Source organism: Apteryx rowi, unplaced genomic scaffold (genome assembly GCF_003343035.1).
Source record: "Apteryx rowi isolate R43461 unplaced genomic scaffold, aptRow1 scaffold_41, whole genome shotgun sequence".
NCBI classification, from domain to species: domain Eukaryota; kingdom Metazoa; phylum Chordata; class Aves; order Apterygiformes; family Apterygidae; genus Apteryx; species Apteryx rowi.
In genome coordinates, this window is record NW_020450621.1 from 2,053,971 (window position 1) to 2,077,584 (window position 23,614).

The window sequence follows — 23,614 nt, forward strand, 5'->3', positions numbered from 1 at the left end:
TCCCCTAAGGTCTACAGTTAATAAAGGCATAGGCTGGGAAAGCTGTCACTGCTGCTGTCCATCCTGTTGCCATCTGTGTAGAGAGGACACAGGACTTTGGGACTGCCTGGTTAGCTCTGCATATACCGAGTTCTGTTTTCATTCTCCCAGCAAAACCGCAAATGTTTAAACTATCCATCCCACATTCCAGTGGTTTGATCCTGCCTTCCAAACCACAGTGAGCATTACTGCAGAGCTTGTAAAACCTGCTAGAGTGTTTATCACTGGATAGCATCAAGTCTTGAAACCAAAGAAAAAGAGGAAGGAATGACTTAATTCCATTGCTCAAGACTCCATTAATAAGAGCAGAGATATTTCAACCAGAAGGAATATGGTTGCAAAGTGTTTGATGGACAACATATGTGCATAGATACCCCCCAGAACCAGTCCAAAAGTATCCACCCTTACTGTGCTATGAGCGACAAGCATTTTCAGTGGTATATAAAGAATAATAAACAAATCATATCTGCAATTTTCTGTCCCCACTGCATTCCAAAACAGCTCATGCTATCAATGMAGGTATGACAGTATCTGACACTGCCTTTAAATCATCTTATTATTTAAATAAAATGTCTGTATGCATTAACATTAAGAAATGCAACATTTTGCTACAATTTTACTTTATGACAGAATCCCCAGAGGCCTTCAATGCCAGCAAAAGAAATATTTACTTCACTTGCATCACTTCACAGAATGGCTGCATTTGAAATACACTGATCTTTAAACAGTATCTTAAGAGCTCTTGTTTCTAATACTAGATATGATACCAAATACTCATTCTCAGACAAAATATATATTTCATACTTACATTTGGAGCCCTAAACCCAAGTGTTCTAATACCTTTGAAAAATTAGGTTCAATGACCAGGAGTTTTAGTGTGTCCAGATGGAGATATCCACACATTTTTAGAAATGACTGCAGTCTCACTCTTGAATCAGGCCTCTGAACAGAGTCCTAAATTGGACACCACAAATGAGGAAGCCCCCAAATCCTTGTATGCCTTTGAAAATATTGATTTAAAAGCTTGACTCGAAAGAGCTTCCTAGTTAAATGCTTGAGTTGGAGCTGAGGGCTTTTTCCTTAATCAGGTCCAGACAAATTAAAATGAACACAGAAGACTGAATTTACACAAGAAGTTATTCATTAAAGGAAGGGACAGAAAGGGGTAAGGAAAAGAAAGAGAGAGAAAGCATGTGAAAGCGAGAGAGAGCACACAAGTGAGCACACATACAAGCAAGAATACTCTAGGAGACACTACGGAAAGGTGGCAGTAACAAACCACAAGTGTTATAAAAACAGTGAGGAAGATTTTCAGAAGTGATGAATACTTTCACTCCAATCTGAGAAAGAGGAACAGCAAAATTCTTAGCCCCTCTGAAAAACCAGACCTAGTTTTTCAGTGCTAGAAAGGATATCTGAAGGATCTGGTAAATTCATACCAGAGAGTATAAAAATAGTATTTCCTCTAATAGTAGGAATGCCTTAAAACAACCTCAGCTATAAAAGAAAAGAACTGTTAAAACTGGCCTAGAAAGTAGCAGCCTAGCAGCTCCTGTGCCAGCTGTTAGTGAAAGTGTGGGTATTTCCAGCGCAGGATGGCACCATCTGCACTCACACTCACAATGTACTTGTTCCCAGGACAGATCTTGAGGCGGGTGATGCTGCCGCTGTGGCCCACTCCAACATGAGTCACTTCACCCTCATTGTAGTCCCACATTTTCACCAGATGGTCATCGCCACCTGCATTGGGCGCAAAGGAAGAACAGACAATTACACAAAGTTCTGCTGCTTTTTGTTCCCAGATCACAGGCAGAGGAATACTTTGGTGTTCATCTGGTGCAGGAAGGGTGGAATACATTGTCTTGAGCATTAGGGCAAAAACTACTTCTTTTCAACTGAATTGGAGAATAAGTGTCCAGTAGAGTGCTCAGGATCTGCACCAGCAGATCACAGTAAGCTATGGCCAGCAACTGGTACCAAAAATACTAAGGACTTTCAAAAAGTCCTTAACCAGTGTTGGCTTACCAGGTTAACCTACAAAAACCCACTGGTGCTGATACATAAAGTCTGCAGTTTTAACTCTAGGCAGTATACACAATACCATGGCTCCTCCATGCTTGTGCTAGGCTCCCAGAAGAGACGTCATGACAGGGGGGAACATGTGAGCCTGAGGCTGGATGGAGCCTGGAGTCATTCTCATTTGCAAACCAACAAAGACTGTCAGGCTTCTGGAGCAGGACGCTTGAACAGATCATTCAAGCGTATTGTGAACACTACTGAACTAAATGAAGTGCAGGACAAGGTGCAAACCTGGACTCCCTCTGGGACACCTGAACCTTGTCTTCACCTTTAAATTACATCTTGCAAGATTGAACCATAATATCTTCCAAGACTGAACCACAGCCTCTTTCCAAGTATTTATTTTCAGTGATTCATTTTATTTTCCCCTTTAGCTGAACTTCCTTTTTGTTCTTTCCTACTGTACTGAGGTCTTTGGTTCATTGCCTTGCTCTTCCTGGTGTTAATAGGGCCTCCTCTTTTCTAGTTTCATCCACCCACTCACCTGTGACAAAGTAAGTCCCATCTGATGTGATGTCCATCCCATTGATGGAACCCGATGCAGAGCCTTCTAGTTCCCTGATTGCAGAACCATCAAACACTTCCCAGTATCCAATCTAGAGAACAGACCAAAGACAAGAGCTCAGTTGTGAATAACTAGCACAAAGATTTCAACACAAACTTTTACTGAGGTATGGGAGTTTCCTCAACTAACAAGCCCCTGATTCCATAGGAAACCCAGGAAGTCCTCCCTAATTCTCATGGCCTGGCTTGATCATGGCCTTGCTTGATTCTGACTAGATGTTTGAAATGTCTGTAACAAGATTTTGGGTTTCTGAATTACTGTAAGCATAATTCCTGTGGTTTTCCTTACCCTTCTATCTGTTCCACTGGTGATTATCTGGTATTCTTCAGGATGGTAACACACACATTGGAATAATGTGTTGGCTAGAATCATCTGATTTCTTGTAAAACGCCTGCAAAACATCCCAAAACAGAACAGACCAAGAGGGTCAAAAACCTTAAGCTTTCAAAGCTTGAGCTATATCCACTTGTGCTATACATCAGACCTCTCTTTCTACTTGGATATTATCAGGTACTGGTCTAAGTTCAGGGTTTCATGAAGCATATTAGTGTCATCAGTTCTGTTTCCCATCACGTCTACTTCATAAGACTTTTGATCTGCTATCATATGAGATGAAAATTTTTAATTCAGAATGCTTTCTAGCTGCTATGAACTATGCAAAAATGTCTTTATCTTCACAGTAACTCAGAAAGTCTAGAGATCTGCAATAGCTAAATAAGAACCATACAGTGCTGGAAAACAGGGCTAGCAGGAATTGCAGGAAAACATCTGCTCCATCCCCTTGGCCAAGCAGGATCAGAAACAACAAAACAACTCCGGACAAATGTTTGTCTAAACTCTTCTGAAAAGCTTCCAGTGTTGGAGGCTCTACTTTCCCTGGCTTGATTGATCTTCCCAATAATTTTCTTTTCCTAATGCTCTTTTCCCCTGCCTCCTTGCCATGTGATGTCCCAAATGGGACACAGTAATCCAGCAGATACATTATAAACACTTTAATACTCATCTGTCTCCTTACACAATATCCCAGATAATGCATGTTCCATCAAGGCTGGCTGTGACGCATTCTCGGTCATTCTTCTTAATCTTAATACAAGACACAGCAGATATGTGCTCCTTCAGAACTTCCTCCAGCTTGCGAGTTCTCTCACCAATCTCCCAGACCCTCACCTGCAAATCAGCAACAAACATCTCTTGTACCACCTGTTTCTGACACAGCTTAGGTTGATGCCTGAGGCATTCCTGAATTTTGAGTTTCTCCTATAACACATACGACAACCGACTCTCAGTGGACTCTTTTTCTGTGGGTTATTCATAGAGCTGGCTCATGAAACTTAACTCAGTTCTTGAGAATGTAATCCACTTCGTTCAGGAATTCCTGACCACTAACCCTCAACTTTGCTTTTGGCAAGTCCCCACTGTGCCATGCCTCAGTTTACTCAGCTCTCATCAGGAAAAAAACCATCTACTCCATGATATATTTCCAGGGGTGCTTTAAAGATCAAAAAGGAAGGATTATGAAAATTGAATAAAAAAAGCTACCTACTATTTGTGCTACATATAATGCCAGCAAGCAAATATAAAATAGTTCTTTAAATCTTTGACATGAAATATGTGCCTGAAAGCACTTCTTTTCCCAGTAAAGGTAACAGTAGAAATCTTCTTGCTTTGAGGGCTTGATCCTTCAAACTTCTGTTATGGGCAGAATGCATTTACTGCCCACCTAGTGCCAAACTTCACGATATCAATTCACTTTTACATTCCATTAAGGTCAAATTCTAGTGAAAATTTAGTAGTTTAGACACTGACATCAAGCAGTGAGAGCCGACCTTTCATGTTTTGAAGTCTGAGGTTGAGTCACCTATGGGATCTGGATGCCCAGTTCCCACTAGCTAAATGAAACCAGAACATCCAGATCTCTTAAGCAACCCTGAAAGTCACAGCTTTTAGATGATTGATTTCGATGGACCCATTAGCATTTCAGAACATCTTTTTGTGCTCTGAATGAATACTGCAAGTGCTCCCCTGCAGTTCCTGATTCTACTTAACCAACCTTCTAGCTATAATTTTGTCTCAGCTGTCTTTTGCAATTCAGAGATCAACTAACCAGGGCCTTTGCCATTTTGTATGTGTTCGCATAGAATCTAGGTCTTCTGTCTTCTGCATCCTCCAGTGCTAATCATCCAAGATACTTAAGTGTTCTTTCATTAGTGAAGGGTTGAAGTGTCTCATCATCTCTAATGTCTTTATGCAGGGCAGTGCTGCTGTTACTACTGTACAGAAGGAGAGCTGAGGCATAGAATAATTCAGAAAGATGGTTCCATGATTAGGATATTAGCCTGAGATTTGAAAGATCCAAGTTCAATTCCTCACTCTTAAAGACTTCCTCTGCAATCTTCAGCATGGCACACAGAACACTAAGACCAAGGTACACAAAACAGGATACAAAACCAGTTAAATCAGGGAGTCAGGCATTCACTCACACAGTTAAAAAGTCTGGTTCTGAGTACTTGCCAGAATTCAGAGATGAAGCCTGAACCAAAGCAAGAAACTGAACAAGAGCCTTCCAAGCCTAATTATTTATTTTTCTTAATATAAACTAACAAAGCTGTGTTTAAACTATTTAGACTTCAGAAAAAAAAAGAGGAGCATCACTTTTACAGATTGAAAAGGGCCACGACTAAACGAAGTGTGTGGAGTAGACAAGCACACAGTGTTTGTTTTCTRTTGCTGGGAAAAAAATTCTTGAAGTGCACAGGCATGACACCTACAACATATTTTCTGATTTTTATAGTTATTTGTATTGGAATGTTTTCATAATTGTATAAGAAACCAAGTTATTATTAGAGCCTTTTATTAGCACCACCACCTAAGCCAGCAATTACCATCACAGAAAATTAGGAAGTTACCCATAGACAAAATAGTGATATAAAGTAAACTTTGTGCTATTGATTTTTAAGTTGAAAAAAAAAGAAAGAAAATTAAATGAATTCATACAAGTCAATTTGGACAGGACTAGGACTTCCAAAGAAATGACAGAAAGAAAATCTGTGCTCTGGACACAGGCTTGCAAACAATGACTAATGCAGATAAGCCAAATATAGGAGAGAGACAAATGAACAAAAAGGATTAAGAGCATGTTCTGCATTAGAAGGATTTTCCAAGACTACCACACCAGAAGAAATCAGGGCATTGTTTTCTATTACACCCTCTGAGGGCAAAAAATTTACATATATCAAAGGCTAATATTTTAGAACAGAGCCCTTTGCTCAAGCAAAATCAGCTAAGAATAGCTCACCTTCTGACTAAGCAGTTACAGACAATTCCCAGGTCCTGTGCTGAGAGCACAAAGCAGCTCCAATTTTTTAAGCAAAAATTACCTGCCCTTCACCTCCTCCGCTAATGATCCGTCTACAGTCACTTGTAGCAGCAATTGCTGTTACTCCCAGACTATGGGCATGGTCAATCACATACATCAGCCGTCCACTTTCTGGCATGAAGGCACGGATTTTCCCGTCATTCCAAGCTGATGAAAATAAAGAAACAGATTATCCAGGCTCACAGACACTTTCTTCGTACTATTCTCTCTCTTTCCTTTCCAAAGGAACCCTTTTTCCTTTTTTTTTTTTTTTTTTTAATTAAGCTCCCGTATAATGTCTACCCTGTTAGACCACTAGTATATATATGGAAACCATTGCAGTCTAGACGCACCTGCAGAGCTATATTTCCAAATAAGCTGCTGAAATTTAATTCCTTTTTGGTTTTGGCTATGGGCAAATAGTTTTGGTAAAAGTGGAGGGACAGCTTTGCTGCTCTCGGCAGTTGAACGGCAGTAGTTCCTGCGTAGTCATTCTGCATATGGCAATGGGTAGCAGATTTATGCAAAAGGTGCTCTGCATACCTCAAAAGTTAGTATTTTGCATACAGCAAGGTTAATAGTTTAGAAGTGAGTCTTTTGAATAGCGTTGAATTGAGTTTTGAATTGCTGGGATTCATATCCAAAGCAGGCTCTCAAAATCTTGCCTTTTCCATACACCGTAACTAYGGGATTCTGGGGGCTATGAAACAAAGCTTATTGGACCAGTCGTGAACAAATGGGCTTTTGGGTCACAGAAATGAACTGAAATAATTCCCAGTTTAAACCTTCCTTCACTGTAAAATACTGATGTTTATTACAAGTTGGCAACATTTAAGGACTGAACTTAACCATGGGACTGGACTGATCATTACCTGAAATGATGCTCCTACCATCACTCATAAACTCTATGGCACGGCAGGTCATGTTGGGGATGACGATTCGGAGAAGCTCCCTGTTTTCGGGGGTGTGCCACACCCGAATATCATTTTTGGAGCAGGTAGCAAACAAGTCAGAAGTTCCCCTGGAGAATTCAGAGAGGAAAGCTAATGCGGGGAGGCATAAAGAAGAAGCTTCTTTATCAGATCTTAAATCATCCTTCAAGGCTTAGCTGTTTCTAATGTTCAACTGTAATCTTCTCAATAGGGATCACCACAGTAAAGACTGAGAGACCTTTTTCGTAGGACCACCTTTCTGGCAAAAAACCTCCCCTGATTTGTTTTCAGTTCAAAGACTCATTCTAAGGAACAGTTAAATTTAAATTAAAAGAACTCTTTTTGCTTTAGATGAAGTTGTGACAATTATTCCCCACATACGATCTCTAAAAAACTCAAAATGTTGCTTATACTAGACAAAAGAGTTGAGGTAGGGGTGCTGACTGTTCTGGCTTAACGTTAGGGACTAACAGTACCCTCATATTGTAAGTTTTGGATTTTTTTAATCTTGTTTACTGGATCATTCCTATTCAACATTGCTGAAGGAAATGGAGAAGATGGCAAAAATCTGTTCATAATATACTTGGTATATATGTTTAAATAAAAATACCTGCAACTTTTAAAAAGCTAAGGGACTGAATGCTTTGAAATGAGTTTTTTTTTTTTTAAGGCAAGAAGGCATGATTTTGCAACATCACCACCGTCTTCTGCAGGATGAGATTAATTCTATCTGGCATAAAATGATACATTAATTATGCATGAAGACAACCAAACCATATATCCTACGGATATGACAGAAAGTGCAAACTAGGAAGCTATCACATTATTTTGTTCAATATCACCATCAACACCTGGAAAGATGAACCAGTACAGAGAAAACTGACAGAACAAAAGCGTAGCCCTTTCAATCCAAGCTTGTGCAAGTGCTTTATAAAGCAGGATAACATCAGCAGTTTAAGCATTCTGAAATAAGCCAGAACAGGGAAATTAAATCTGTATTTCCAAATCAGTGATATGCTCTGTTCAAGAGCAGATAACAGATAAAATGTTTAAAACATATGCAAGGATGTAGTCCTTACAATCATCACTAAATCCAGCTCATCCAAATAACTCTGACGCAGATGTGCTAGTCAGGTATATTAGCATCAGATTACTCCAAAGCTCCAAATGATTACTCATTAAATTAGAAGGATGTGGATCTTTCAGGCTGGTGACAAGCAGGGAGGAGGGCATCTTGCACTCCTTATTTATACACTGTACGTTTTGCTGTACTTTGATAAGATTTGATACTTTGTGTCATGTCAAGAAGGGATGCAACAAGAGCATGCCGAAACTCAAAACCTCCTTCTGGATCAAACTGCCTTTCTCTGTTCAGAAAGGGAACAACAGACTCATTGTTTTTATAAAATGTCATGATCTTACTACACATAGCAAGGGGGAAGGTTTGCTGCCTGTTCATGAGATGAACGCAGACAGAAGACCACTATACCTAGCATCCCGCCTCGCAAGCCTGAAATTTAATATAACATGCCATCTTGTCAAACTTGAAATTACAAGTGAGGTTGAGAGACCCAAAAAACCTCTTTCAATAGCTCTGTTAGTCAGGTACCAGCTGAGGTTCAAGGGAGCGGATAGAAAAGCAGACAGTTCTACAAATATAAACTCTAGCTGCAACAGAAGAGACAGAAGCAGACTTTCAAGATTCATACTAATGGGGGCCCAGGTCTCATGGTGTTAGCCCCAGGAGAAGGAGGGGTGGGAGGGGGGACACTGCCATCACTGCTGTTATTTGAACACAAATAATTATATCCTTTTTATTTAGAATTCTTTCTGTAGATTGATTTTTCCAATTCTCAAACTGAACTGCTGCCTTCTGCTTTTAAGCAGCTGCTCCCTGTCACACATTTCACTGGTAGATGAAAGCATTCCCTGGATAAATCACCCAGTAAGGCATGTAATAGGCTTTGGGAACTTGCTGGTTAAAAGGAGTTATGTAGGTATCGTGGCCTTGTTTGCAGCTTCCTCTCACTTCTTCCCAGTCAGTTCTACTCACAAAGGAAAAACGATGTCGTGGATGGCTTYGTTATGACAGGTGGCAATCAGCTCCTCTTTAAACTCTGGGTAGTTAATTCGATAGATCTGGGACTCATTGGTCCCTGCAAAGAACTGGTGACCCTGACCTCTGTGTGTCAGGGAAGTGACGGTACCTTGAACTTGAATTTTCCTGTTAAGACAAAGCAGAAGTTTGGCCTGATGATGCTGACCTTGATGTACTATTTTCCAGCTTCCCTTTGCCCCTTTAGAGAGAGTCTTGACTTTCCCTTCCTCCCCAACATGCTCCATATTAGGCTGTGATGTCAAGATGCAAGAACGTGGTCAGGACTAACATTTCATTCCCCGTCACATTTGCTAATAAGTCATATGATCTTGCCTGGCCTGTCTGCTACTCTGCCAAGGCTTGAAAAGGCAGTACTTTAGAGACTTAGTTTTCTGGACCAGGGCCTAAGGTAACAGCACCTCTGTTTGTATTCTTGCTTAAGTGCACTTAAATATCACATACTCAAGAATACTTCCAGACAGTTTAGATCTTCTGGGAATCGTTACAAAATGGTATAAAGCTAAGCTTCCAGAACCATACACCTCAGTTGCCTGTTCAAACAACACAAAATGAATAATTGCAAGCCCAATTTTCAAATCACATACCGGGAAATGAAGCCTGCAGCTTTCTATTTTGCATGCAAAAAAAGCTTTGCAAGTACTCCAGCACTTTGAGACATGCGCTTATAAAATTAGTGAAAGCCCTCCTTTCCAATCCCATGGCCTCCTACAAACAAACACTTTTTTTAGATGGCAAACACTGCTTCCTTAGTTGGTGTAAATCAGCACACTTCTTCTGACTTCAACAGACCTTTCCTACTTTATATCAATTTAGGATCTGACTCCAAATGCTTACAAGGTAACAATGGTCATTTAAAATGAACTATGAGTATGGCAGTTTACTTCTGTGCAAAAGTATGCAGTAATTTTCAATCTGCTTCAATTTCATTATGCTGGAACCATACTGTTTATTTTAACAACATCTATTTTATCTGCAGGATTGAAAAACTGAGATTTATTTGGATTATGCTTTTATGTAGAAATGATTGGGTCTCATACTATGACCCTTTAGGGGAAGTATCACCTCTACCCTTCTCATTTTCCCATCTACGAACTCACTTCATTACTTTGTAGTTTGAGCCTTTGCAGAGAGCTACAATCCCTCCTCCGGTGCCGACTATTAAATCTCCTGTCTTCAGCAAAWGCAAAGCTGTGACTCCCTAGGAGAAAACAGGATTAAAGCACAATTGGATTGAAGCAGAGTCTCTTTATTGATGCAGCCATGCTGAATAGCACAACACAGTCTTTATCATGCTCCCTATGGTGATGCTTATGGCACTCAAATATTGCTTTATCAGTATTCTTTGCATGACCCAGGCTAAAAAGTGATTCTCTAGCAGAGAAAAGGGAGAAAAGAGTTCTTAATTACAGGTGGATATGAACAACTAGTGTACAAGTCCTTAAAAAGCAAGCAAATAACATCATCATGAACCCTTCAGAGCATATGAGCCTATATATCCTTACCTTATTCCAGCAAGCAATACCCACATTTTGTATTAGTGCCTCCACTTTTCCTTTCACAGGTTCTTCATCTACCAGACATTAAAACAACAAAGGATAAAACTCAGCCAAAGCATCCCTTCCCATAGCTGCTTTTAGAGCCGATTCTCTATGTCTCAGACCCCTTTCGGTGCCTGAGATCCAATCCCATCTTCCTGGTATTAGTAATAAAATGTATTTGTCACAGAAAAGCTTTAGAAATCAGTCAGCCCCTCAACACAGGTTTCGGCTATGTACTAAGATGAGCAGATTAACAGGAGACTGGCCATTAGAAAAAGGAATAGTCAAAAAAAAAAAAAAAAAAATCAGTTCTTAGCCTTGCCACAAAATTTCCTGCATGTATTAGACAAATCAGTATCTCTCTGCCCTAGTTTTGCTACACGCGAAATAATATTACCCTCCTATATAACACAGCAGATTAATTCTTGAAAATCTCTGAGAGACTCCAGAATAGGTTGCAAGAGGGGTGAAACTACCACTGTGGGGCCAAATCTCAATATTCTTACCCAGAAGAAAATCCTCATTAGCTTTGGCGAACATATGCATGAATGAAATGGAAAAAAAGTGAAGGACAGAAAACAAAGGAACTTTTTGCCATCAAAACTTGGATTGAAAACTAAGTTCCATCACCACGCAAAAGTGTGGTCCAAAGAGGCACCTTCCACTCTCACCAAGAGAGCAGAAAATCATCACCGCTGGTTGCTCCAAATCAGACAGGCCAGCTGTTAGCAGCTCCAGGCACCATATGACTTGTAGAGGAGTCTGTTTAGTATGACATTTTAAGTTGCAATATAGACTCCAGACAACATTTGCCACTATCTACGTTTATAAGCAGTATTGCCAACTGTTGTGATAGTACCCGTTACACAATATTAAGATATTTCCTTTAAGCCTGAGCTCTTAGGAATTGATGTTTTCACATAATGGCTGTGTTTGGTGTTTTTTTTTTTTTTCTGGAAAAAAAAAATCTAGCATTTAGTGTTGTGAAAGCATGAAAAAGTGAATTCTCAAAGAATGATAGCCAAAAGGCACACTAGAAGAATTTTACATTTATTATTTGGGAAGAAATCACTATCATGTGTTTGACTTGCGATTTTTGAACAAATACAGGTGGCAGCATTTTGTTTTTCAAAATTTCCTGTGAGATGTTGGTGGCATTTTATGAGGCTCCTGTTATCACAGGCCCATTAACTTTCTTTTGATCTACTATTTTGCAGTTTTTTTCTGCAGAAGACTTTCATCTCAAATGCCCTTCAGGTGTAATAGTGTTATGGCAGCTGGTGGCATTAGAAATCAAACCTATGACTATGTAGTTTACATGATTTTGGCTCTCTGCTACTTGCGAATAAATCAGAGTTTCTACAGTGCTGTCAATGCTGCTTCAATTTTTTTCTAGGTATTCTCTTTAATTCTCCTCCTTTGGGAGGCAAGTAGGTATCGTTAACAGTGAAAAAAAGAGCCTTAAAGTGGTTGGGACTCATATCGCTAAGTTCTCAAAACTGCCAGAGTTTGAATCACCATGAGTAAAGAGATAGCGTTCTAAGCCTCACTCGTTATTTATGAAGTCGAGCAGTTCGTATTAATGATGCAATGATACTCTATTTTATATACTGCCAGTCCTTTTGTAGATGAAATGCAGAGTCTAATGTAGGGGGTTAAAAATATCATTCATTATTTACTTCTCACAAAAAGAAACCACTGCTTTGAAGTATGATTATTATAAATAAAAATAGCAGAGCAAACCCAGCCTGCCCATTCCCTGCCCTGCAGGGATACTTGCTGTGTCTCATTCTGATCTCTTGCACAGCTCTTTAATACTCTACAAACTCTTCCACTGCACTTTGTTTAAATATTTTTTACAATGCAAACACTCCAACTATTACTGAAAATGCATTTGGTATTATACATCCTACTTTGCATCTGAACAGCTGCCTTATAGCTCCTCAAGCCTGTGATGGGAATGAAAATTAATATTACTGTTTATTCTAGTATTTATTGACATTACAGAAATTCACTTAAGTGTAATTCCATTTAGCTGGAAAACCAGTTGTTTCACAATACTGGTGCACTATTCCATCTACTCCTACCACTCCTCTTCAAACAGAAACAAATTAACCAACGCTTCAGATCATGCCTACATAATAAACAAACTTTCTCATATATCTAAAAACAAAGTTCCTTTAAGGTTCATCAAAACTGTTTTCAATAAACATCATCTCTTCACCCTAGTTGTATCTCAACTCCTTTTTTAAAGATACACTCGTCATGGGGTCATCATGGATTCCGGAAAGTTTCATGGTGTGCCACCTGCTCATGCTTCCTCGGTGGTCCTTGGCGAACAAGGTTTTCAGGGATTCAGGATAATGTTAGTAAGTGAATATGCATCTTTTTGGATAGAATTGCAATGAAGTAATGAAGAGAAAACAGTTTCAAGGGGAGAGAGGCAGGGACAATTCCAACACTGGAAGATGTGCAGCCAATCTCCAAGGCCAGGAAGCAGGGGACAAGCATGGCTAGGAAAGTCAATACGTATCCCAAAAGATATACTTTGGACAGTCACATCCAGTGTGAAAGGGCACGGCTCCCTTCTGAAACGAGCAGTATGAGAGCTTTGCTTCGTACTGCTAGAGCTAAAGGAATTTTTGGTACTGAGCACCAATCGTGTACATACTACATTTTCTAGAGAGATACAATATACGGCTCTAGAGGGAAAAAAAAATCAACACACCTCTCAGGGTTAGCAATATTATATACTAAATTTTGTGGAAACAAAGATGGCTATACTTTTGTTCTGATAAATGCTCTACTTTCTATTTGATAAAATAGCTGCAAAGTACCTATTCTGGTATCCCAAGCTGTGCTAGAATTGGAGATTTGTGACATAAAACATTAGATCCTACTTGCGTCCGGTGAGGACTTGCTGACATTTTTTTTGACAATGTATTTTTTGTGTCTGGAGGTTTGCAATGGGTGGGGGAAGGGCAGTCACAGTTAGAAGCTAGGAAGGGAGAACTGGAAAATATGAAACAGGACCTGAGAGTAGCTGGAGATAAAAAAAAGTACTAGTAAATTCTCAACTGCAACAAATACAGTTTTGCACTGGGGCCCTGCTGTGTTCCCCCTTTCAGGCATATGGAACTTACACTGGTAAGAGTTGGGGAAGAGAGTAGGAAGGAAATGACCAAGGAGAGAAGAGGTGATGTGACTGAGTACCTGTCTGATTGAGAAGCACCGAGGAGCGTGGGCAAGGCTGTCTTTGAACAGAAACCTCTTGGCATGCACAGCCATTTTGAGCAATAGGGCAGAGCAGGAGTTTGGAGGGGCTATTTGTTTTTTCCACCCAGCGGGATACGGCCCTGGGTGCACAAGGAGAGGGGAAAAAAAAAAGCACCACCACCTCCAAACATGTTTTCTTCCCTCCTCCCAGAATCACCAGTATATCTTAAGTAGATGCTTAAGTAGTAAAAGGAAGTGTAAGTTGGACAAATGCCTACCAGCTAAGGTCTCACGCACAAGGCTGGGAGTCAGCTGTGACGTCCACTTCTGGGCCTTCTCCTCTCCCTAGCATCTTGTCAGCCCCTTGTATAGTGAAGGGTCCTGGTTTTCATCAGCTCTTCGTTATCAGAAGCAATATCAGGTGAAGCTACTGATGTTCCAGCAGTCTCTGCCACAAATTGCGCTTCCTGTGATACTGTCTTATAAGAAAACTGCTTATAATATGGACAAGATTGTGATCTGGCTTTGAGCATCTGCTTTCTTCTAAGAGGCCCGAGGCTCTCTTTCAACCCTAAATTGCACAGCATCACGCTAATGACCCTATCTGATCACTTCTTTAGCAATGATGTCAAAACAGAGAGAAGTGAAGTTTCGTTTCAAAAGCATCCAGCACCTTTCCCTCGACCCAGACGGCAAGGGAGTTCAGGACCTTGAATGGCTTCAGACAGGCACATGTAATGCTATCTACAGAACGACTCAAAGCATGCCAGCGTTTAAAAGAGGAGGTGATAATCATCAAGACTTCAGTATAAGAGACGGCAGAGATCAGCCAGGACATAGGTCCTGTGTGGATGCAAAGCACTGCAGGATAACAGCTGGAAGGCTGCCGTAATGGCATACAGTACAGGTATGCCCACAAGAGCTCTAATGCACATTATATATTCAGCAAACTTATTGTGGTTTCAAACAGAAAAACAAAACACAAATGCTCTTGTCACTTAGCATGTACACAGAATTAAATTACTTATATTCCCACAACGCAAGTGGGATGAATGAGCATAATAACTCCTCCTACCTTCTGGAGTAGATAAATACTGAAATACGTTTAAAGAACTCAGTGGCTTTTCACATCCCAGTTATCCCAGGGATGTGGGCATGCATGCGTAGTGCAAGAAACATTATATTTTGAATGGGAAAATATGTGGTTTCTATGCAAATGTGTTGGTACAAGCAAAGTTCAGGAGGTTTGGAAAAACAAGTTCAAATTAGCTTTTTCTTTGGAGTTTGCTGCTGAATTTTTCTTACAGTTCTTGTTAGTCTTGTGTTTGTTGTCTAATAACAAGATCCACTTCTTTCTAGGACAGCTTCCCCACAGCATCCCTAACAATACCTTCAGTACTTCCATCTGCATTGCTTCCCTTGCTGCTTGCTGATTTGCAGGGTTCCTAATAGACCAGCAAAATATATTCARCCTTATGCAAGAAAGCTTTTCAGGGAAGCATTTGAATTCCTTAGGTATCACCCTCTCCACTGGGTATAAACTGAGAAACTACATGAAGTCTTTTACAGCAACAAATAAAGAGAAACCAAGAGCAAATGTACTAGCCAGTGCTGATTGTTTATCATTACAACTCCCTGCATGCAGAATTCGTGGCAATGAAAGGCCAAAATCGCCTTATTCGGAAGATATTCCTGTCTGGGGATGCTCATACTAAGACCCGTGAGTCCCAATTATAGTCAAAAGAGCTATGTTAAAAGAACTTTATTGAGGTTATGAAGTCAAGCACTCAAAAGTTTAAAGCAATAGAATGAATGCATCCTAGAATGAATGCATCCTGTGCAGCCTTGTTTTGTCCCCATTGCGTATATGTATTATAACAAAGTCTTTAATGATATGATCTATACTGTTTTTTTCAGTAAGACTTCTGCCTCATCAGTGAAGAAGCTACACCTATGAGAGAGATCAGTCAGGAGAGGTATAACGTCATAGGCTGTGCCRAGAGGACACAAATAAACCATAATGAATGAAGAGACAAAAGAAAAGAACAGATCATCTCTTGGCCGAGAAACCTTCAGGTTGTCCAGAAGAACTGAATTTGAGATGCCACCTCTGCCAAAATTCTCGTGATGCTGAGTAAGTCATTTAAATAAACTTTTCCAACTGGCATCTAGTGTGCTCCCCATTTCTCAAGCGCCAGCACTGAGACTCTGGGGACTGATTTTCAAAAGCATGGAGCATTGAAATCTGTGAATAAGGTCAACGGGAGTCATGTATGAATACATAAAAAAGCTACATTAGTACTGTGGGAAAAAAAGAGTCGGGATGCAACCTCTCAAAATGCATGCCAAAAATTAGTGATAAGCGATCTTTGTGCTTTAATTTGTGTGCTTTAGCACAAGACAACTGCCACAGAAATCCCACCAAAGCATTAGTAACTATTCAAACCTAGTCTTGATGACAGCACTCAGTAAGGCAAGCCTGGAGCATATATCATCCTTTCGTTTAAATGAAATATTGGACACCCGCTTGTTAATGGTCATGAATGACACAAGTGTGAGAGAATCAGTATCACAGAATCACAGAACAGCCGAGTTTGGAGGGGACCTTTGGAGATCATCTAGTCCAACTCCCCTGCTCAAAGCAAGGTCAGCTAGAAAACTGAAAACTAGAACTAAAAGAAATAACCTACAGAAAAAGAAATTTCGYCTTACAGGACTGCAAAGATCTTACACAAGTCACTGACAGACCTGGAACATTTAGCTCTGCCACACAGATCTCCATCTCTGAAATGAATGGGGGTAACTGAAACCAGACTGTATCGTCAGACTGTTTGATCCCCTCAACAAAGATGAGACGCTTTAATTGTAAATTTTCACTACTTTGCTGATACAAAGAAGGGCACTGCCTCTCACAGTTGTGCTGGCAACAGTTTATGAGGCCCTGCTGTAAGCAGGATCGGTGAAATGATCTGGGAAAAAAATTATGCTGTTCTCAGGGTTATCTTTCAGCTGAATCCATTCTTGATCCACTATAACCCTACAGGCAATTCAGTTGGCACAGCTGAGGCGACAATAAACTGCAGCAATAATGTAGCATRAAATTATGGTCTCAGGCATCTTTGGTTTCATTGCAGAAACCACATAAACAGGGCACAGCCTGTTCTGTTTCCCTGACCTTTCATCCCTTCAGCTTGGCTTTATTCTGGTCCTTGCTCTCCTCCTTATCCTTATCAYGGTCCCATTCTGATTTTCTCAACAACTCACAGTATCTTCTCCTTGTTCTTCAATCCAAACAGCCCCTATGCCACGCTAATCCACACTGACGCCCAGTTCCACTTTTCCTCCCTGAGCTTCCAGATCAATCTAAATGTTTTTCCACCATCTCTTTATTCCTTCCCTGGATCTCTTTAACAGCCAATCCATACCTTCCCTTCTGCCTCTCAATCACAGTTTCCCCGTCCCCTAACTTCTAAGCCCCAGTCTGGCCAAGCTCCTTGTTCCAATGCATTATTTTTCCTACTTCTAGCCCTCCTTTTGTCCCCTCTGTTCTGGGGACGTTTCTCCTCACCATACTGTCATGAGTTCAGTAAGCAAATGACCGGATACRGAGGCGAGAGAGGCTCCCTTCTCTCCATCCTAGTGCCCAGCTGCCCTGCTTTGCAGCCATAAAGCAGGTGGGAGCAGCAGGCACAGAAAAAGCTCTCTGAGCGCTTACGACCCTGGCTGGATTGAGCTCAGTGGCTGCGTGCAAAAGATCTTTGCTAACCATCTGGTTAGCATCAYGGACGTGTGGATGGATGATGCTCAGTGAGGAATCTTTGGAGGGWCATGCCTTGAGATGTTCACTGAGCACGTGCAAACTGCAGTTTCGCATCGGTTTACTACCTGTCAAACACAGGCAAACTTTCAGCAAATAAACAGCAAAAGACACATGCCTTTTAGAAAGGCCATTTCATTGCCAAATTTCATATCTCTGTTTCAAAGAATTTCAAAAAGAAAACCTCCTGAATGGAAGAGGAGGAAGCGTGGGGGAACAAACACACAGAAACCCAGTACTTTTCCAAGCAATTGTAGTGTTTTAAAGTTTTTCCAAAATGCTCTTCCTGTAGCAGACACCTGGTCTAGAAAATTCCAGACCAGACAATTGAACAGATCTGTAAGATCTGAATATAGGATCCTATACCAGTAACTATGGGAAAATCTCACTACTAAGCACTTCTATCAGTCTTCCTAGAACATCCTCTGTCTAGCTCTAGCTAGACACTGTATCTCCCTGGCATCAGGAGAAAGTAGAGAAGGTGCAAGTCTCTCTCATTTTATCATTTACTACTAGACAATAAGTCAGTAGAAATATTTATTTTATTTCTTCCTTGTGGTCACTGCAGTCACCTCATTAACTGAGCTGGGGCCTCGTTAGTGTTGGAGAAGACTGGTATCTGCACCTTTGGAAGCCTTTGGGTGCAAAACTGTGACTCATTAGGAGCACACTGATTACCTTCTCAAACAATCCTGCCTATTCCATTCCAGTCTGGTCACAGGAGAGGTGTGGTGTATAATTTTTGAGGGCAGAGTTATTTTCTTTTCTTCCCCATCACAAAGGCAGAACAGGAGAGGAGAGGGAAAAGAAGCTTCTCACCTGTCTTACAACTCATTGCTGTTGCTAACAGCACGCTACAAGAAGCACATCTAATATCCAGTTTCACCAAGAGCTATTTGATTGGATTCAGATGGTCAAATATTGATTGCCCAATATTCAATCTATTCAGCAGCTGCTACATTTAATCTTGGTGTCTTACTTCTTAAGTTYGATAAAGCAAAAGGTAACAGCAATGCTGAGAGAAAGACCAGTGAATTAAACATGGAGGACTGATCCATCCAGAGCAAAGAAAACTGCAAAATAAAACTCTCTTGAGGCTATCCATGTGCACAGACAAAAAATATCAGGAGCTACTGCATTTTTATGATTGTTTTCCACCTTTTTATCGCTCTTATCAAATTTAATATAAGAGAAAATTTCTGGGATGGCACAGGAGATTCAAGTGAAACCCAAATTCTGACCCAGATGAAACTGAACAAAGTCAAGCTAACAATCTCAAACTTTGGGATCAAAATTAAGACATTCACAAAGAACTAATGCACAGAGCAAGGGTTAGTTTTTGAATCAACTTTGTAATGGTTCTCCTAGAGGTTGCCCCAGTTTCACTTACTAACAAAGAGGAGGAGAAGGGAAAAATTCAAGTCAGAGTTGCTACTCACCATGCTAAACTTTTCCTTCTGAGGCCCATAGTCACTCATCAGCTTGTTGTTTGTATTCAGTTTCAGGACATCACCACTTGATGTGCCAACATAGAAATAACTATCATCATCTGCCATCTATAGGAAAGTGTAAATAAGGAGATCATGGTCCAGCTACCTATATGTTTGTTCCAAGCGTAGTGTTGTGCTGTGTAAATAGCTTCATTTGAGTGTATTGCCATGATGTCATTTGAGGGCATGTAGGCAATGTTTTCATCCCATCACACAAAAAAGAGATCCATAACTCTAATCAATGTAAGGTATTTTTCTAACTAAATCCAGATAATATCTTGAAGCAAAAGTTTAATTCACTGGGTCCTAGAACCTCTCAGACTAAAATCCAAGTTGCTTCTCTTCAGAAGCATTCAAAATACTCTTTGCTCAGYGGGAAGAAGTTATGGGGGACAGTCTGCCATTAGCCAAGATTTAGTAGCTTCACTGTCATCATGTAGTTATAATTGGTATTTCTAACATTATTGTAATAGCTCATGGTCTTTCTGTAGTCTCTTGAGAGTTTCTTAGTTTAGCCACATAATTTTGGCTGAAACTTACCTTAACACATGTGATCACTCTTTTCAGTTGCCCTGTTTGGCATTCAGTTGGTCGGATTTTTCTGTTTTTTAGATCCAGTTCCCATACTCGAATGGTCCCACTGTAAGAAAGAATGTACTACAATCAAATCCATCTATGCAGAAATATCCAAGTTCTTTTACTGTTACAAGAATTAAAAAGCTTTCACTAGGTCATGTTATTCTGAAATTTTAATAAGAAGGAAAAAGAACAATATTGCGTATGACAGGAAGGAGGCATATAGAGGAAAAAGAACAATATCAGAGAGGCCAACAGTAAATCCGTCTTTTCTGCTGTTTTTATGGTAACTTTTACCAGATAAATCAAAAATCTTAAAGATTCAGCAGAAATATATACTAGGACTATGGAGGAGTATGTAACAACCTTGACACTTCATTTCCCAAAGAGACATGCACTGTGGGAATCTTATTTCTTAGAATAGGAAATGAACAGTACAGGACACTTTCAAATATTTTCTAGCACAGTTTAATTGACAACACAGGAACCAAYATAATAACTACACACACAACACCCCTTACATTTTAAAGAGTGTTAAAATTGCAAAGACCAGCATTTATAAATGTAACTTCTGCCAAGAGCATCTAAAGTTGCTCCCTGATTCAAAGGAGCTGCAGGTCCTCAGCACCTTTAAATGTCAGGCTAGATATATGAGGGCTGTATCAAATCCATGCAAAAACGTGACTCTTTGTATCAACTTTCATTACAAGCCAGTAACCAACTGTACATCACATCTGGTGATGATAGGAGACGATCCAACAACCTGCAAGATATCTTTGTTTCTACATTAATAAGCCATTGTTCCGGCCCTTCATTGACTGCTTTTCTTGTATAACACTGGGAACTAAATATTTTAAACACTGCATGGGGAATGCTGACTACAAACTCCTGCCGTCAGGAACAGAAGTGACGCATGCTGGTCCATGTGCTGCTTTGAAAAAATATTCTTATGTGAAGAACAAGCTGAAATGCCTTAAAGGGACAAGTTGATGGATATTCATGAGTCCATTCAGAGCAAAAAGAAAAATACTTGAACACTCTGTTGCCTAACTTTTGTTGTACTTAAGTAAAGAGCCTCTGAAAAAGGAAGGAGGTCTATGGATTTTCTTCCTCATAAGAGTTCTCATCATGTAAAAGAAACCTTACTTTCCAGCAGTAACAAACATCTCATCTCTGCATCTGGAGAACGCCAGCACTGTAGCGTTCCCAGCGCTCCGAGCTGAAGCAGGGCTGCCGCACACGGCCTCTCTCTTAGGAATGCTCCATACAACCACACTGCAGAAGAAGGAGGGGTTTTAAGTAGTTTCAGTTTTTTAACACGACTTAAAAACTTATCACAAAAACAAGAACAAGCCTATTTTTCTGCAGTCTGCTGTTAGAAGAATATACAAYAAAAGTCAATTTGTAGATATTTTATCTAAGAAAAGCCCTAACACAAATGTTGGGAATTGCAATTTCCACCTCTTGTTCCTAAAGTGGGTATGTGTATTTGTCTTAAGGCTTCTGTTGACCAAGACTCAAGTCATATCTTAGGCCACTGGTAGACACTGATTCAAAGTAATTTTTTATTCTACTCTTACTTGTTTGTCAAAGTAACCTCTCAGTGGAATTTATACTTTTTCAGGACAATAAAGTAAGCCAGTTAACAGTCCAGTCTACATATCATTTCTGGGTGACAATGCCAACTTAAGAATTGGCTGCTCCCCCYCTGCTTCCCATCAGCTGCTTGCTCCTGCCTTACAGCTGCTCTCCCGGTGGTACCGACCCAGCTTCTTGTCRGAAAGAATGGGAAACAGGATTATTCAGGAGATGTGTTGAGAAGGGGAAAGAACAAAATTGCCAGAAGAGGGAAAAGTAAGAACTCCTTAAGCAGTACTCTTAGATGCCCTACAAAGTGGAAATTGGAAATTGTTACCTGCCATCATCCTGGCCTCCCAGTGACACGAGATAAAGGTCATTCGGAGAAAACGCTAATCCTTCAATTCTACCCTTATGAAGTGACAGCCGAGCAAGCAACTCCTCCTTCTTAAAATCCCACAAAATGATGTCTGCCTGAGGCCCAAAGCAGAAGAGGTCAAAGCCCGAGCATTAGATATAACATGAAGTTCTCTGGCATGAAAAGAACTAGTTACAAGGAGCCCAGCTTAAGGTTRGCTTCTTCCCAGCCCAGTGCTCTACTGATATGAATATACTTCAGATTAGGTGCTGTAAGAAGCATTATTCCAATTTACCAGTTTAGTAGCTCTGCTTCATTTCAGAATCAAAAATTTACACTGATATATTGATTTATGGAACAGTACTTAAAATAATGGATTACGGTAAAGCTCGATTCCTTTCAAGTGTCTTGGGGTCTTTTCAAATAGGCAACAAATAAACCAACAGGGAACTTCAGAGGTCTAAAAATGTAGGTACCTGTCAAGGACTTCTGAAAATGCTAAGCAGCTCTGGAACTCAGGTCCCATTTTAAATATGACAGCATTTATTACTTAATGTCAAATGAGATTTAGGCTGCCACCTGCTCACAACACCTTTGATAAAAAGAACTGGAACTAAGAAATGCCTTAACCTAGTTACGCTGATCCTAGGGGGAATGCTTAATACCACGTAAAAATATAAAGGCACATCCAACAAAAGAGTAGCCACAATTTCCCATTGCCTGCAGTGCCTTTCCACTGTAGCCATTTGTTTTCCAAAAAAAGATTTATTCTTTAAACAAAAGGTGTTCCCACTGCTGACAGGCCAACTCCAATTTCTGTGGGCAATTATACAGCTAAAAATAAAGCATTATCCACCTTGAACCCCATGAAGGTGACTTGTCCAGAGGCAACAAGCATTCCGCTCTTCGACACGACCACGCAAGAGACGTTGTTGGTGTGGCCATGCAAGAAAGTCTGCTTGCCATTGGCCATGTCCTGAATAACTACAGTACATCCCAGAGGATAAAGAACATGCTCCTTATCGGGGTGACAAATCAGACCAGAAAGTATATGACCTACAAGAGAAAGGAAGAAAGAGAACTGCTGACCATTAAATCATCCTGGAGATGTCAGGCAAAGTCTCTTCTCCCAGGCCTGAAGCAGACAGTCCCAAGAAGAGCTCTCTCTTCTCCTTCTTCAGGCCATAGGTACCTGCCCCCTCAACACCTCCATGCAGGTGTCCCTGCTTCTCATCCTTCCTAAGAGAAACCTTCTTATTTCTCAGGGCTTATCTCACAAGGAGGGCAAAAATGAGCGGTTTCCATTTCCCACTCAAAGCCACTCAGCAGAATAATCCAATATGAAATTCAAGGGTCACCTTCACTGTTTGGTTTACAAATTTAGAACGTGTGCTGTGCTTCTTACAGATAACGGGAGATTTAACYGGCCCAGAGGTCTGAGCACTTCATCACATAAGGTTCGCTGAGAGCACCTACTGATTTATGAAGGCCACATCACGAGTTCACATTGCCATGACCTGCATCATGCAAAGCTGCAAATTTCCCAAGAAAAGGTACAGTTTGTAAAGCCCTGGTAGCTGGCMCCCATCGCGGAGTTACAGGATTGTTTATGACACCATTTTGTGCAACCTRATGTAGTTTTATTTTGAAATGAAACTCTTCTCACTCCGGTAAGGTGGGTAATCAGAGAGAAAAAAAAAAAAAAATCCTGCCTCTCAGTCAAACTTTTCCTGTTCTTAACTTTGTATCTTCTCTCTCTAAATTTCTACACCTTTGGAGTCAGTGATGGGTAGTGCATGGGACACTGTAAGCACCAGGTCCTCAAAGGCAGGTCTCTGCTCCCCCAAACCTGACCCCATGGTGTCACCCCACCCTGCCCCCATGGTGTCCCACATCCCCTAAACTTGCCCCCCATGGTGTCACCCCACCCTCAAACCTGCCCCCCTCAGATC

General features: G+C 40.5%; 1 protein-coding gene across 1 annotated transcript; it reads right to left on the minus strand.

The window, feature by feature from the left end:
• Positions 1-1,488: 1,488 nt before the first annotated feature.
• CFAP52 (cilia and flagella associated protein 52) lies at positions 1,489-23,521 on the minus strand. Its single transcript, XM_026075732.1, has 14 exons — positions 23,434-23,521; positions 22,519-22,718; positions 21,642-21,778; positions 20,873-21,001; positions 19,691-19,790; positions 19,100-19,216; positions 10,187-10,287; positions 9,024-9,194; positions 6,911-7,059; positions 6,061-6,206; positions 3,699-3,850; positions 2,972-3,074; positions 2,603-2,714; positions 1,489-1,779 (listed from the first exon to the last, which is right to left on the minus strand). The coding sequence occupies exons 1-14, from the start codon at positions 23,519-23,521 to the stop codon at positions 1,604-1,606; spliced, it is 1,881 nt and encodes a 626-aa protein (XP_025931517.1). The 3' UTR covers positions 1,489-1,603.
• Positions 23,522-23,614: the final 93 nt, after the last annotated feature.